At 40.8% G+C, this 15,551-nt stretch overlaps 2 protein-coding genes across 7 annotated transcripts in view; one reads left to right on the top strand and one right to left on the bottom strand.

Moving 5' to 3' along the window:
* Positions 1–6,284, top strand: part of DTNBP1 (dystrobrevin binding protein 1) — a 71,790-nt gene extending 65,506 nt beyond the window's left edge. The window contains exons 9-10 of the mRNA XM_080609916.1: positions 653–796; positions 3,781–6,284. Of these exons, the coding sequence (XP_080466042.1) occupies positions 653–796; positions 3,781–4,031 (395 nt within the window). The 3' untranslated portion in view covers positions 4,032–6,284. The remainder of the gene's footprint in view (positions 1–652; positions 797–3,780) is intronic.
* A 154-nt stretch (positions 6,285–6,438) lies between these two features.
* The window catches only part of JARID2 (jumonji and AT-rich interaction domain containing 2), a 218,544-nt gene continuing 209,431 nt past the window's right edge, over positions 6,439–15,551 (bottom strand). For all 6 annotated transcript variants that reach the window (XM_080609914.1, XM_080609911.1, XM_080609912.1 and 3 more), the window contains 4 exons: positions 12,749–12,879; positions 10,532–10,715; positions 8,926–9,033; positions 6,439–7,300 (listed from right to left, as the gene is read on the bottom strand). In XM_080609914.1, the coding sequence (XP_080466040.1) occupies positions 7,124–7,300; positions 8,926–9,033; positions 10,532–10,715; positions 12,749–12,879 (600 nt within the window). In that variant the 3' untranslated portion in view covers positions 6,439–7,123. The remainder of the gene's footprint in view (positions 7,301–8,925; positions 9,034–10,531; positions 10,716–12,748; positions 12,880–15,551) is intronic.

The following is a 15,551-nucleotide window of genomic DNA, read 5'->3' as shown; positions in this document are numbered from 1 at the left end:
TTCAAGGAAGAAGATGCTCATCAAGTATTCATCTAAGTATTTATTTCCCTTGAGAGCTGTCAGTATTATATTGACAACAATAAGTAAATTGCTTGAATAATTAATAATGTGAAATTCCCATGCTGAGATAAGATATTGGGCATCAGCCTGGGTTTTGCATACTACTGCCATTTATTAGTCTAACTGAATGAGGAGGAGGAATGGCTGAACATTAACCCTGATTTCTGAATTTCCACATCCCTTGTATGTTGACCTTTAGTGACTGCGTGCTTAAATGTGTGTGGTCTTTTTCTCTAAAAATGCTTTTAGTTGGGAGAATTGAAAAGGAGTGTTGCAAAATGGAAAGTTTCAATCTTTTCCCATGAGCCCCATTCCTAGAGTATTTCTGACAATGCTGTTGCTATAGGTATTTTTGCCAAAAGTGTTTTGTTTTACAAAACCAGTAATGGACATTAGTTTCACAATAAAGACTGCACAGAGTAGTCTTTGATTGGGCTGAGATGGCTGCTGAGCAGCTTCTCTGGGTGTGCTCCTTCCAGATGTAGTTTAATTGTTTACTAATGCACCCAATTATAGCAATTATTGAAGCCTTTATAGGTAACGACACCATGTAACTGATTTCAGTTTGCTCATTGCACTATTTTTACTACAGAACCGATTGGAAGTATGTCTTCCATGGAGGTGAATGTGGACATGCTGGAACAGATGGACCTAATGGACATGTCTGACCAAGAAGCACTTGATGTCTTTTTAAACTCAGGAGGCGAAGACAATAATATGCTTTCTCCCATGCTGGGTATGATACTAGTAATGACAGTGGGCTTAAAGTGATAAATCACCAGAATTGCTCTAATTTGTAGTAAACCCGTACACTTTATGTAGATGGAATATTTTTCATCAGTGGTTTTTCAAAACATTAGCGTTTAGTTGCAGTACAAGAGATTGCTTCAGAACTACTGCGTATTTCTGGACTGTCTCTTTTTTCATCTGGATACTGCAGTTTTCATGTTGGGTTTGTCATAGTATGGTAAGTGATGTGTTACATACTGCTTGTAAGGTGCTTTTTTCTCAATATGAAGTTAATAGAAGGCATTTTAACAAACTTCAGCAGAAAGTTTGCAGCAATTACGGTTTTATTTTTATGATGGCCTTCTTGGAATTTGTTCATAACTTTGGCATTTTGAGGTAAATTTGGACCAGTTTTATCCTGCAAGATCTTCAGTGAGAGGTGTTCCTCTGAACAGCTGAAAATGGTTCAACATGACAGTGTTCTGGAAGCTTCTGAATAGTGATTCCGGTGCTGCAGCTCTTACACGTAGCCTTCTTACTGCTGTTAATGTTACTTAAATTGGATTCAGTTAATCCTAAACCAAAATATTGTTTATGTGTTCTGATGAACAAAACCAGGTTTACATTTTGCCAATGCAGCATGATGAGGGATCTTCTTACAGCAGGGAATTAGTAAGACTGGATACTTTGTCCACCAGTGAAGAATGTTTTCTTAATGAAAAACTTCAGTGCTAAAAATGCCTTTTCCCAAAAGAGCCAAAATGAGTTTTCTTGGGGGAGGTGGTGAAGGTCCTTTAAAAGTACTTTGATTTCTTTTGAAACTACTGTTTGAAATACTTTTATACAAGTACTTACAGTGAAGAACCAGTATGCTTTAAATACTATCCTATGTTTTGGAATATATAAAGGAAAATGTTAATAATATCCTGGGCTATTTGTCTTCCTCCCTGTGTAAAGGTGATTATTACCTGCTGTGAACGTGAAACGCTTACTGTAAGTAGTCAAGGCACACTTGGCTACTAAAGGTTTTATAGCAAAACCTAAATTCAGGTGGCTGGTTTTGGATAGGCATCCAAATCATGCATTATTAAATTCGATCATCGTTTGAGCACGCAAGTAATTACAGAATCTAGGACTGTTTCCCCATTGCTGGCTTTTTGGCAAATGTTGGACCAAGAAGCTTCGTGTCTTTTTTAACAACAAAGAGTATAACTGAATTTTCTAAGGAAGCGTAGAGACTACTAAGAGCAGTTGCTTTTTCCTAAATAGATATAAAGCTTATTAGCCTTTGAAAAAAAACCCTATAGAATTTACTTTCTGCTGTAATATATTACAGTGTATATGTATAGATGGTGTATATATATTCATTATCTAGATGCACACACACTGTAACATAATTTGCCAGTGCTGTAATGTTCTAGCACTGTAACCTTAATGAAGAGGTTGGGTAGGCTTGCAGCCAGATTTACTCCTCTAGTTACTACGATACAGCATTAACAGTCTTGTCGCTGTTGCGGTTCCAAACAGTTAATTTCCCTCTGAATCAGAAGGGATTTTTGTGCTTGCTCTAAGGACCTTGCACCCTGGCATCAAGCTAAGTACGCAACAGTCTTCCTTCTCAGAAAAATGAGATGGCTTAATGGTAACTCTTCCTTTTGGTGTCAGTGGAGAAGGGGGTTGGTCAGGGCAAGATTTGTGTCACAGTTTTACTGAACGCCACAGAACACAGGTAAGTTATTTTAATAACTGGAAAAAATAAAAATCAGCTCAAGATATTAAAACTTTCTCAGCTCTCTCTATAAACGTGACCAGCTTCTGGGCATTGGTTTTGAAACGTATCATGATAGCGAGTGGAGCTGAAAAATTTACCCACCTCTGCCACTCTAGAAAACTCCTCTGCGTGCCTTGTATAAATTAATCTAGTACGTGCTGGTGTGCACAACATAGGTGTCTTTAAAAACATTGCTAGTATCATTCATGTTCAGTATAACTTCATGTTCTCCCTGAGGAAGCAGCTCAGTAGAGCTGCTAGGCATCCTCCACAGGATTCTTAAGAGGCTTTTCTCACCCAGGTTATACAGTGCTGAAGCTGGGTGCCCTGACTGTGGAGGAACACTTACTAGGCATAGTAGAGAAGTCAAACAGGACTTTATTTGGCCTGTCACATAGAAGGAATATTTATGTTTCCTCATTTTAACTTATTTCATTTCCTGCCAGGAAGTGTCCAGAATAGAAGATCTAAGATAATGTTGAAATCTGAACTCCCAAACTGCAAGCAAACACCATTGCACTGAACTTGCTTAGAAGTCTTTTTTTGCAGAGGATGTGGAGGAAGCATAGCCTCAAAATCCCATTCGTGTGCACTTGAGCTACGATACAGCTTTACCAGCAGGAATGCTTTTATGCTGTGAGCAAGAAGTGGTTTTGCTTCCACCTCTTCGCTTTCAGTCAAAACTGGAGATTATTATTGCCTATCTCCTAGTTTGTTTGTTTTCCACCCAGGTTTATTTGTGTACTTCTGTTGGACAGAGTTTGTCTGGAGGATTCTCTGATTGGTGATGATTCTCAGCACATGCTGAAGCCCAACAAATTTTATTATAGGACTTTATCAAAGTCGGAGTTAGGAGGATTATTTGGGTCTTGCCTAATAGGCAGGCTGGACATCAGCTACGTCTCTTTGAACAGTCAGGACTTAATATTCCTGCAGTCTTACTTTATTTGTTCTCAAGAGTTAGAAATTCTAGAATGAGCAAAATGGGACACTCCATCAGAAACAGATTAAAGCCAGCCTGCGGTTTGTATTTGAGATCAGCTTCAGAAAAGCCAAAGGGCAACTTTGTGTTTGGGGAAGGTCTTCTAATGGTGTTTTGCAAAAGCAGCAAAACAGCCTCTGTGCAACTCATTAACCACGGTTGAGCTCAGTTAATTTACTGACTTGTCTGTTCACTTGCTGTGCTAAAGTTTGATTGTTGTTGTTTTCCCATCTCTAAGGGCCCGAATCCAACACCTACATCAATGAGATAAGTCTCCAGGTTCCGAGCCAGTCTGAATTACGCCAGAAACTGTCATCTTCCCTGTCATCAACCTGCACCGATTCTGCCAGCCAAGACGCAAGCGAAGGGGAGTCGCCAGTTGTTCAGTCTGATGAAGAGGAAGTTCAAGTGGACACTGCTCTTGCTGCTGTAACTGAAAGAAAGGGTGCTTCAGATGTTAGTGACGAAAGTGACTCTCAGACTGTTTGAATCTTAAACCCATATCCTTTAAGAATGACTTCTGAATGAATGAACAAGTGAATGAAGAGCTTGCCTGTGTAGCAGTTTGCTAACCAAACGTTAACAGCCAGATCTTTTTACTTAGTGATACTGCCTTTTTACAGCATTGCCAGTCATGTGGAGGTTGGTTTTAAAAAACAAGCCTAAAGCACACACACTTTAACCATAGTCTTGGGGCTCAGGGGAGCAGTAAACCTGTTGTATATACTATGTATAAGAGAATTAAAGAGGGAAGATGCAAGATACTTTGACCACTAACCGTTAATGGCTGATTGGAAGTACTTAGACTTGATGTGTAATACTGAACCTGAATTGTTCCTTGCATGTTGTCAGCTGCTGCAACTGAAGATTTAGGATCCAAACCAGAATGAAAAGTTATTTTCTACTCTTTACTACCTACTGACTGCCTACTGCCTTTGTCTACTAGTGCAGCAGTGTTTACTTTCTCACACTTCTTATTCAGGACCAACTTAGTTATCATAGGTGTTAAGGAAAAAAAAGAAACTGAGAAAGAGGAGAGATGCATATTGAAATGTTACACTCCTCGTGGAGCAGAGTTCTTAGCATTGTATGAACTTACTCCTCTTTCAAGATAAAATAAAGTATTTCTATCTCAACCATGTCTTTTACTTGATTACCCAAATATTTTGTCCATGACAGTGAACAGAGGAGACTAATTCAGAAAAAAACCCAAGTCACTTACAAAGGAGCACCAGTGTAATTTACTTTTCCATGATAACATCTTTTTGACTACACTGATGCAAGCCAGCAACCCTGAATGAACTATAACTTAAATGCTTGCATTTTGTAAACCATAGGACCTGTAGTTGTCATCATCTTGCTGCCTCTTTTTTTTTCTGCAGTCATTTTCTGTCTTGAAACTTGAGGTCTGAGCATGTCTAACGCCTGTTGCTTGTCAAGTCTCATGCTCTGTTTGCAGGGATCTGCTCTCCTTTGAGAAGGCTCCTGGCTCTGCTCTTCATGCACAGAGGGAAGGAATGTAATCAGGAACAGCGTAAGTAAAAAGATGAGCTGCGGTGTAGATCTCTTGGCAAAGACCTGCCCTGACAAAGGACTGATGCATGTTCTGCTGCTCCCTAGCTGGAAAGTGGCCAGTTCCCTGAAGGATTCACTCTGCTTCCTGTTACCTGACAGAGTGTTTCCTGAGCCCTCTCTAGGAAATTCAAGCTAGACACTCGCTACCTGCAGTTAGTTATTTTCTGTTTAACAAGGCGTCTGCTGAAGGCAGTTTTTCTTGAAGGAGCTTCCTTTACTCACTCGCTTTCCAGAAGACAGACAAAATGTCCAAAAAAGTTTTGTTTTTTTTTATTAAACCTTGTAGTACAAACCTGGAAAGTAAACAAAAAACTGGCAATAAACAACATGAAGTCTTTCCTTACAAGGAAAGAGAGCAGAGCAGCGCTAATAAATTAAATGTCAAACTGTAAGCCATAGTCAGAAGTTTACTGTCAAGAGGGAAAAGTACACAGCAAGGCCATAAAAACCAGACAACCACATTTGAAAACACTTGACTCTGTTTATGTTATTGTTAAATATTCCAAAACAGTTCAGTCTTCTGCAACAACAACCAACAAATTGTATTATAGGACTTTCCTGACAGTCACCACTGGCAAGCTCAGTGCAATATGGGTAGCTACGGTATTGTTGAATTCAATTACGAAACAAAACAGTTTGTGAAAACATTTTCCCTTTTTTATTCCACACATACTGTACACACAACCAGAAAAGGGCAACAGCTACTCCATTATTATTTTTTGTTGTTGTTCAGTGATGTAAGCAGCACTTATAAATGTTACAAGAAAAACCCTGTAAGCATCCAATCCAACCGATGAAGAAAGTGAAACGTAAGGCTTTTCTTCATCTTGTCTCTTCACCATCCCCCCTCCCCACCCCAAGAAAAGGCTCAAGTATTTAAAAAAATTTACAGGCATATGTACAAAAGGTGTGATTTTTTTTTTTTTTCTTTTTGTTACAACATGAAGAGAAAAAATAGACAAGATGAAAGCAAATGCATTTTCACATTCAAAAGAAAGATGCAGACCTGCTAGTGGCTCTAAATGTGATCATATAATGAAACAAATTCAGAACAAAAATTAATGCTTGACTGTGTAAAGGCGTGAAGAACAGCAGTGGAATGGAAATGGAATGTTAGAAAGATTGCACGTCTATGACAAAAGAAGCACTTATGGCTTCAATCACTTTTTTTCTTTTTTTTCTTTTTTTTCAAAGGATGCTATTGAAGGGTTTTTGATAAAGTAGCCAACAGCACCAAAAAATAACAGAATGGATTTCCTAATGAAATCAGGCACAGTTTTCCCTCACGTGACTCCTCAAGGCAGGCAGTCTTTTTTCCTCCTTTTTTTTTTTCTTTTTTTCTTTATTTTTTATTTTCCCCCCTCAAAACAGATGCATAGTGATGTGCTGGTAAAAGAGAACATACTCCAAATCTCCTCCTTTTGCCTACAAGTTAGGAAACAAAGTCCATCTTCAGCTGCCAAAACCTCCCAAAGAAAGTGTGTATTCTCCAATTTAAAAAATTACAAAACCTATCTTGCTGTGACAGAATAAAAGACAGCCAAAGTAAAGCAATTTCGTTCAAGTTTTTGTCTCCTATCCCTTTTCTCTCTAGAAAAATCTGCTCACATGACCGGAGAACAAATTATAAAACACATCCAACTTCAACCTATTCCAAAAATGGGTTAAAAGCCTTTCTTCACAGTTACCAAAAAAAAAGGCTTTTTCTTTTTTCAGCCATAGGGACAATACAAATTAATATTTTATCAGCCCCTTGCCACTTTTAAAACAGTGAACATACGGCAGTTCAAAAAAATCAGACTGCTGTATCTACCTAGTCTAAGTACAAAAAAAAATTCAACAGTTTAATGCTAAAACAAAATTAGTTCTCTAAAACCAGAAGAAAATCTTCTTTAGAGCTAGTGCAAAGACAGCTTGTATTCTACAGCAAGTACTCCAAACTATGGTATAATAATTACAAAAAATATATATAAATTGACAAAATGAGAGTGTTGGCATCTTCAGGATTAACTTGAAGCACTTTTGGATGAACTGGAGGATGAAAGCCTAGATGATGGCACGTCAACTGTCGCTCTCTTACGGGGTCCTCTTTTTGGTGTAGGCTTGCTGATACAGTTCTCAATGCTGCCGTTTTTACCAGATACTTTTCCACAGATTTGATTGACTAGACTGATTATTTGTTCCTGTTCAGGGAGAGAGAAAAAGAAAACACAAATTAGCATCTGCTCTTTCTCCAGTCGCTTCTGATGGACAGTGGTGCAGTGCTGCCTTTTTGACTGAAAGCACCTAATGGGGAAAAAACCTTGGCTCATATACTACGTTCATGACCAGGAATTTCAGGAAAAGTACTGCGCAGTAGTCCAGATACTGCCCTTGTTGAAGCTCCCCCCCTCCAAATGTGAAGACAGTGATGAGCAGAACTAGAAACCTCTTGAGCAAGAGTAAAGAAGCTGGGCTTCATCGTTACTACACTGAGGTCAGAAATGTTCTTCAGATACAACTTAAAACCCACTGCTGAACAAAGCTACAAATGCTATAATTATAAATCCACAGTAGCACTGCTTATAATGTACTACTTATTAAATATTTCTTGAAAATTTAAGGAAAAGATCCCACCTTTTCCTTGTGACACTGTTGGCATTGGTTACAGGATGCTACTTTTGTTTAAGGCTGTTCAGGATCTCTGGGCGTGCAGGTGCTCTGAGCCCATGCAAAGAGAAAGCTGTTTTGCTGCCATGCAGAAAAGGGGCAATAGCCACATGGCATTATGATCAGAAGGGATCAGGACACCTTGACCTGCACATCAAAATTTGACTGCAGTGCCACTCCTACCTCCACTGCATTCAGGGATTTGATGAAGTTCAGGGTAGGGGAGAGATTTTTCTAACTGGCTGGCCCACCCTAGTAAGAATGTTGAGAATTTGCTTTTGTGCAAAGTTGAAGCAGCTCCTTAGTGAAATCTTTCTAACAGTTAGACCTGACATGCAGGTGATCTTTCTCCTCATTCACAGCCCTCAAAACCAATTCTGTACCAGTAGCCAGGCATGCAGCAGTCAAATGGCTTTCAGAAATGTAGAAACTTTGACAGTTTTTTACATCTGGAAAAAATAATCATTACCACCCAGAGAGGCCCATCTCAAAAAGCTGCTTGCACCAGCACTGATCTCCAAGAGCCAATTTTGTAATTTCTCTTACTGCTTCATTATCGACCATTCAAAGTAACAGTGAAATGCTGGCCCACTCTTGATTCCGCACCCATTCCCTTACACATTGGAGACATGGAGCTAATTAGCCAGATGAAGAGGCATCCATCATTTGACTGTACTGTGATGGAGCATTAGTCCAGAACCCAGACACTATCCTAAATCATCAGCCTGAGCTCTGTGAGCGTTCACCATCACATCTGCTTGAAGCCATTACTGGACCTCTTGTCTACAAGTATTCTACAAGTTTGCCTTAGAGAAGGTTCAAACTGGACTGGAGTTATCCACAGAGAAGTTATCCAGAAGTACAGAAGTTACAAGAAATTAACCAGGCAAAGCACAGCTTCATGTTCTACAGCATCCCAAAGCACTAAATGCCTTCTCTGTCCTGTAACACCTACCCCTGCCATTTACGCCTCAGGTTTCATCTTTGTAATCATGTTTCCCTCTATTTCTGTCACTTAGATCATAATACAATACTTTCTTCCCACATCCAAAAGACCCCAGCACAATCTCTTAAGGTCTCAGTAGGACAAAGAGTTAAGTCTACTCCCAAATTTTCAGTGTCAAAGCTCAGCAGCATCACAAAGCTACATCATACAGACCTCATCATAACGGTACATCATTTTCAGTCCCCGACAAGACTTCTGTTTTTCCACATGCCGCAGGGCACACTCCAGGCAGAAGACAACATTTTCGTTCTCCTGTACGACCTATATAAAAATGCAGGAGTATGGGGGAGAAGTGCAATAAGCCCCAAATTGTAGCCATGTTATGCACACAGTATCGAATTATTGTCTGAGCTATTAAACCTGTATTTTACTACAAGTTAGTTAGAGGCATAAACAAAAAGTATTACACATTGTGAAACAATTCAGAATGTGTAAGAAGAAAGCACATATCCCTTTTTTGAGTGCTAATGTTGGCAAATACATATGATTTATAAAAAAAAAGCACCAATAGTAATGCAAGCCCAATCCAAATAGTGATACATGCATAAGTATCTAACACATAGCCTAAAGATTTCCTGAAAGCAACCGTTTCAGATTACTTTAAGTGCTGTCTTGAATAAGGATAAAATCAGCAGCTTAGCCACAGGATTCCTCAGCTACTGTCTCATTCAGCAGAGGTCACATTTGCTCAGCTGGCTACCAGCCAAGCCTACACATTCCAGTTGGAATTTGACAACCAAGTTGATTTTTTTGTCCTTTACTACTGTTTTCAAAGCGTGACGAGGAAAAATCCTTTCCTTGATTACACTTACTCCAGAGCAAACAGGCCAGAATTAAGAGGATTTGGTTGGGGTTGTTTTTAAATAGAGTCATTTTAAAGTGACTTCAAATTAATACTGCTTAAACAGCCATCGAAAGACATGTATAAACAGAGTGTATTCTATCTTGGGGGGGGGGAAACAGCTACAGCTAACCATTTAAAAAGTTACATTGTCCTTCCATCAAAAAAACCTGACATATGTAACCAAAAAATCCCCAAAGGATGTCAGACTAATTGCAGTATTTCCAGAATATGGACTTGCACACACTGTACTGTATTTACAGTGGTACATGAGGTTGTGGGAGGAGTTTTTTGATATTTTTAATTAAATTGCTGTATTTCTAGGTGTTCTGCATAGAGCTAAAAACCTGGAAGTGTCACCACGGTGGTTAGCACACCTTCAAAAGCCAGTAGGCAATTACTTGTAAAAAGAGAGAAAGTTTATGGGCATGAATCCTGTTTCTGAACAGACAGGTTGGCAAACAGCATCGTAGCTTGATAGACAGAATACATCTACCCTGCAATTTGTCTTGCAGGGAAATTGTCGCAGCACAGGCTGTAGCTGCATGCCTAAGACTCAGGGCACAGCTTTGAGTTGCTAGCTCATCCTGGGAACCATTCTGCCATGACTTACAACCTACTGGCAACCAGCAGGTATCTTTGTTACCTCTCCTAGTGCAATGCAGCCACGCAGCTGAGTGACTAGTTTACCCCTTCCTTACAGGGGGAGGGAAGCTAGCTGACACTAACTGTTGTCTTCTGTCACTGCTGCCTGAGGCACTAAATGTTCTGAGACAAACCAAATCAGCATCTCTGCATCTTGTGTGGAGTGCAGGAGATGACTCAGTAGTCATCTCTTGTCTTTCAAATGCTTATAGTCCATTACAGTGCCCTACCAGGGGAGGCAGTACCACAGAGGTGGCAAAGGACTTAACTCACCATGGAAAGATAGCACAGGTGCTGACAAATCTGACATCTCCTCTCTGACGTTTCTAACTGCAACCACTTTCGAGGCTTTTTCTTTCCATCCATCCCCGTGCTATTGCTGTCGTGGCTGCCGTAGCGCGCTGAAGAATGGAGACCTGCTTCATAAAGCTGCCGCCGCTGCCTCAGCTCTGTGTCCCTGTGAATGTTTTATGCAATTAGACGCAGGCATCACCCCACACCACCACAAAGCCATGTATAACCACCTTTTTACCACCATCATCATTGAAACCTTAGCTCCACACAGCAAAGCCCTGAGTGTTGTTGGAGGTTGGCGTCATTCCCTACTCATGGTGAGAGATAGACAGCACCACAGAAACGCTGCCTAACTGCAAAAGCTATCTCCAGATTATAACAGCGACCACTGTATCGAGCCAGTGGTTCTCAAACTGCTCCACAGAGAACTGGGGACTGACGAGTACTTCCTGTAGGTCGGTGGTTGCCCAGGGCCATGTGAAGAGTCAGGAGATGTGGCTAACATGACTGTCATCTCTGAAGTTGCCAAAAGCCACCTGGAGCAGGAAGAGCCGCTGCTGTCGGGAGTAACAGCCACCTTCATCAGGAGGCAGAGATGAACCAAGGACCTGCTGCCATGAGGAGCTTCAGGCAGGAAAGGGGGAGCAGGGCAAGTGATTGTGCCAAAAGACGAAGATCTTGCTGTACACCCGGGGAAAGAGCAGGAGATATCAATTAAGGATAAAAGCTAAGCCCTCCAGCTAAGCCCTTCACCCACGGCATCCGCAAGGTGGACAGTACTTCCTATGCTGAACTACACAGCATTAGGAGAGCAGGTCAGGTTGGAGCTGAGTGGAAGACCGCAAGCGTGGAGTGAGCTGAGCAGATGCAAGGGGAGAATAAAAAAAGCTCACCACCAGACACAGCTGAAGATGGGTGGAGAGCCAAGCTAAGCAAATGGCATGGGCAAACTGAGCAACCAAGGCAGATCAAGAGAGGAGGCAGCAAAAAACAGAACAAACAAGCAAAACCAAAGCAAAGGGGAAAAAAATACGGTACAGTGTTCCACTTCGTTGGGTTTTTTTATGGGTTTTGTTGTGGGGGGGGTTTGTTTTCCATAAGCAGACACAGGAAGGACCGATATCCTCCACAGAATCCCAACCTAAGCATGAGAACAAGTTTGAGAACCACTCTGATAGAGGTCAATGTGACGGTATAACAGCAAGCACCAACATTTCTGTTTCACCTTTCGCATTTGCAGTCTTTTCCTCTTCAAGGAAAAAAAAAAAGTAATAAAAAAAAAAAAGGCACTTGGAAGAGCTCATTCCCACAGGGGAACCAGCTGCAGGTAAAGCAGTCAGCACACCTCTTTGTATTTCTTTCTGAACACTAAAACAACACATGGGCTGTTTTCCCCTTCAATATGTCACTGGAAATTTTCCAAATGAACATGCTAGTTAGTTAAATACAGTTTGTAGGTTCCATTCATCAAAACTTTCTTGACATCTCGAGTATCAGTTGTCACAAACTTGAAAGATAGGTAGCAACTACATGGTAGGGAACAAAAGAGAAGATCATTACACAGGAAGCCAGGCAACATTATATTTTCTTTTTTTACCTATCTTAAGAGAAACCCTAAACATGTTTCCTTAATACTGGGGAGAACAGGAGATGCATTAGTGCCTATAAATAAGCTGCTCACTTACTCAATGGCTTAAATCAAGACAACTTTCTGTAAGCAAAGTACCTTCTACAACTGCAGCGTAATAATCTTGATGCTGAAGACGAGAGTTCCTGGTGCAGAACCCATGACAGACATGGATTGACAGCGGCTACTGATGCCAAGAGGTTGAAAAACTGAATAAAGGTATTTAACCACCTGGCACCATGCAGTTCACGTTATGCTTCAGGAAAGCTTGAATCTCAGCACCAAGAATCAACAAAACAAAAACCCAAGGCAAACTGTAGCTTTAATTCCATGATGGTGCCTGAAGTAGGGAATTCTTAGAGTAAGACATCCTAACCACGGGCACTCTCACATCAGATACAGCCAAGGAAACTGCTTCTTCCACGTGTGGCTGTCTTGGAGTTTGTTTGCTGGGCTTTTCCTTGGTTAAGTAGGTACAAGACATGATTCTGAAAGGCTTACTTACGTCATCCACCTCCAGAGTCTGTCAATTAAAACAAAATAGGTACAACAGGCCCCCAATTCGTTACCTGAGCTCTCCAAGAAGTGATGATATCGTACTCAGAGTCGGCCCGTTTTCCTTTTTTGCTTCTGCTGTTGCAATCTGATAAAGCAACTTTTCCATCGAAAATGGTTTGGCGATACGTCGTCTCTTCATTTCCTGGGACAGAAATCACCAAATTAGTTCTTCAGCATATTGGAAAATAAAAGTTACGAAGAACGACTTCAATGTAGCCAAAAGGAGCCTTTCAAAACCACCAAAAGTAAAAGCTTTCCATAGTCCAAATTAAGCAAAGTATTTATGTTCCAACTTACAACCAGCACTAACTACACACTGAAACAAATGCTAATCAGAAGTAAATCCTTCCAGTAGAAAGCAAGGTGCCCTGATGAAAAGACTACGAAAGGAGACTTTCTGCTCATGCTTTAGGTGAACCAATGCCACAGAAAAAACTTGAAACCTTAAACCAAACGCATGCTACCAGCCATCATAATCAACTGCTTTCTTGAAGAATGCCCTAGTGCCTCTTAACAGCTAACATTCTGTTTTCATTCAAAGTCAACAGTAGAAAGCAAAAAAGCATCTGCAGTGCATGATGGCATATATGAAAATATGAAATCAGTCTCTTTGCTATCTCTTCTTAATATGCTTTGCTGTGAAATTTAATGCAGAATAAAAGATAGGCAAAGTCTGCATCTACAAAGAGAAAGCAGCAAAATGCAATTACTCCAGTGTCACCACATTTCAGGTACACCCTTTTTTCAAAGAATAAAATTAAACTTCATCAGTGGACAAGATCAGGACAGGAGAAATGTCCCCAAAATGAGAAAAATAAAGAGAAGGATGCCCAGGCACAGGTTAGTTTGCAGTTCACCAAAGTGGAGGAACCAACAAACACCTCAAAATTCTCTCCCTAAAATCTAATCTTTCCTGTGAAGAGGAAGAAGAGTAATGTGATCACTTAAGCTCATTAACACACTATTTGCACTCTCAGCCATCCAGTAATACCTATCTTTCTCACCTACTTGAAGCACAGGGCTACTGATATTTTACATCTTTTAAAACATCAAAGACAACAACTAGCAAAATAGGCAGATGTCAGAGAAAAAAGACAACAGGCAAAAGGAGAGGGTTCACTTCTGCTCAGTTTTGCCTGTTACCAGTTCCTCTCTGTGTAAACTTAAAAGCTACCTTACTGTCAGTATGAACTGAGTGATTTCAAACCCTTAATACAAATCCCTGAGGAATGCAGAAAGAGACCTCCCTCCATGATAAAAACGTACCATTTATTCCCATCCTCTGTTTCTCTTTAAATCAGTTAAGTTTTCTGGTGCACGAACTTTCCCTCTCAACCCATGACAGGTTAATTTCTTTAAGAACCCATCCCAAGGAACCTCTTCCAGAAGTGCTGACAGACTGTCAACTGGATCTCTTTTGTCCATATATACTTCCAAAAGCTTCGCGGCCTGGGGGCCTTGACCTCACTGCAAAAGCCATGTTGATTACCCTGGTCTTGTTCTTTTCTACATTTATTTGTTCTTTTGGTCTTTAGGAGTTGTTCTCTGAAATCTCCTTTTGCTCTGCATTTGTGTGTATTTACGTGCATCTTGCTAGAGTGGATGTTTTACTTGTATTTTAACCTTCTGCATACAAAAGGGGGTTTTTGGTCTCATTTCAAGCAGACTTCTTTCCCCTGGTGTTAGGCATGCCAAGTTTAGTGGGGGTTTGCCTTTTGAACATTTTTTTTTTTACTAAGCAATGTGCATGTGTTGTGAGTCTCTAACACAGCATCTTTAAGCAATTTCTATGCTGCACGCAAACACTTAACCCTTCTTTCTGCATTCTCAATTTAACAAGCTTCCTTAGTTTTATGCAAGGCTGTCTTTTGAAATGAAACACCACAGCAGTGGATATTTCACGGTTTACTGCTCTTTCAGGGTTCTTAATCTCTGCTCACCATCACAGTGCAGCTATTTGGCAGTGGTATTTTGAGCTGGGCTCCACCACTGCTGAGAAGCGAGATGAGAGTTTCTTCTCCTTGAATGGATTTCCTAAGTAGCTGCTCCCAGAAGCCATTTCTGTTCTGGCATTACACACAACACAACCACTGTCCTAGCTAGGGGGAAGAGACCAGCATTTCCCATTATCATCGTATATCCTGGCCTCACAGTTTTTCTCATCTCCTTTACCATGACACAGGCTATACACCATCCAATATGGTGAATCAGGAGTGAATGTGCAGAGTGATACAGTTGATGCTGAGGAGCCAAACACCCACTGTGTGTGTATGTAAAGCTGATGGCTTCCAAGCAGTCTAGCCTGGTCCTGTGGCCACACTGCCACTGGTTTTTGGAGGGCACTTCTGGAGTGCCTCTTACCATTTGGTTTCATCTAAAAGCAACCCAGTCTGCTAAGGCAGCTCTGTGACAGGAACCAAGGAGTGGTCATTGTGTGACATTACAATGGCACATTCCTCAACCAAACTAAAACTTGTTGGGGGGATACATATAAAGCCTCTGCCAGCATACTGGCTGGACAGTCAGGAGAACAGTGCTAAACTAATACCATGCCTTTCCTATTTAGAACAGGAAGATCAGGGCACAGGGATTCTGTCACCGGTGACAGAGTTAAACCTGGATTATTTTACTGTAATCTCTCTTTTGGTTGCAGCAGTGCTGCTCCAACTGGATGACTAACTCCCATCTTTCCTGTGTACTTCTTCCTCTCCTAGTACAGTACCAGCTGAGTCTCTTCACCAAGTTTCTGGTGGGCCCTGTAGACCAAAGCCCTGCTTTAAAACCAGATGTTCTTTCTTATTTCCAACCCTCTAG

This window comes from Psittacula echo (genome assembly GCF_963264785.1).
Source record: "Psittacula echo genome assembly, chromosome: 2".
Lineage (NCBI taxonomy): Eukaryota > Metazoa > Chordata > Aves > Psittaciformes > Psittacidae > Psittacula > Psittacula echo.
This window is presented reverse-complemented; position numbering and strand designations above follow the sequence as displayed.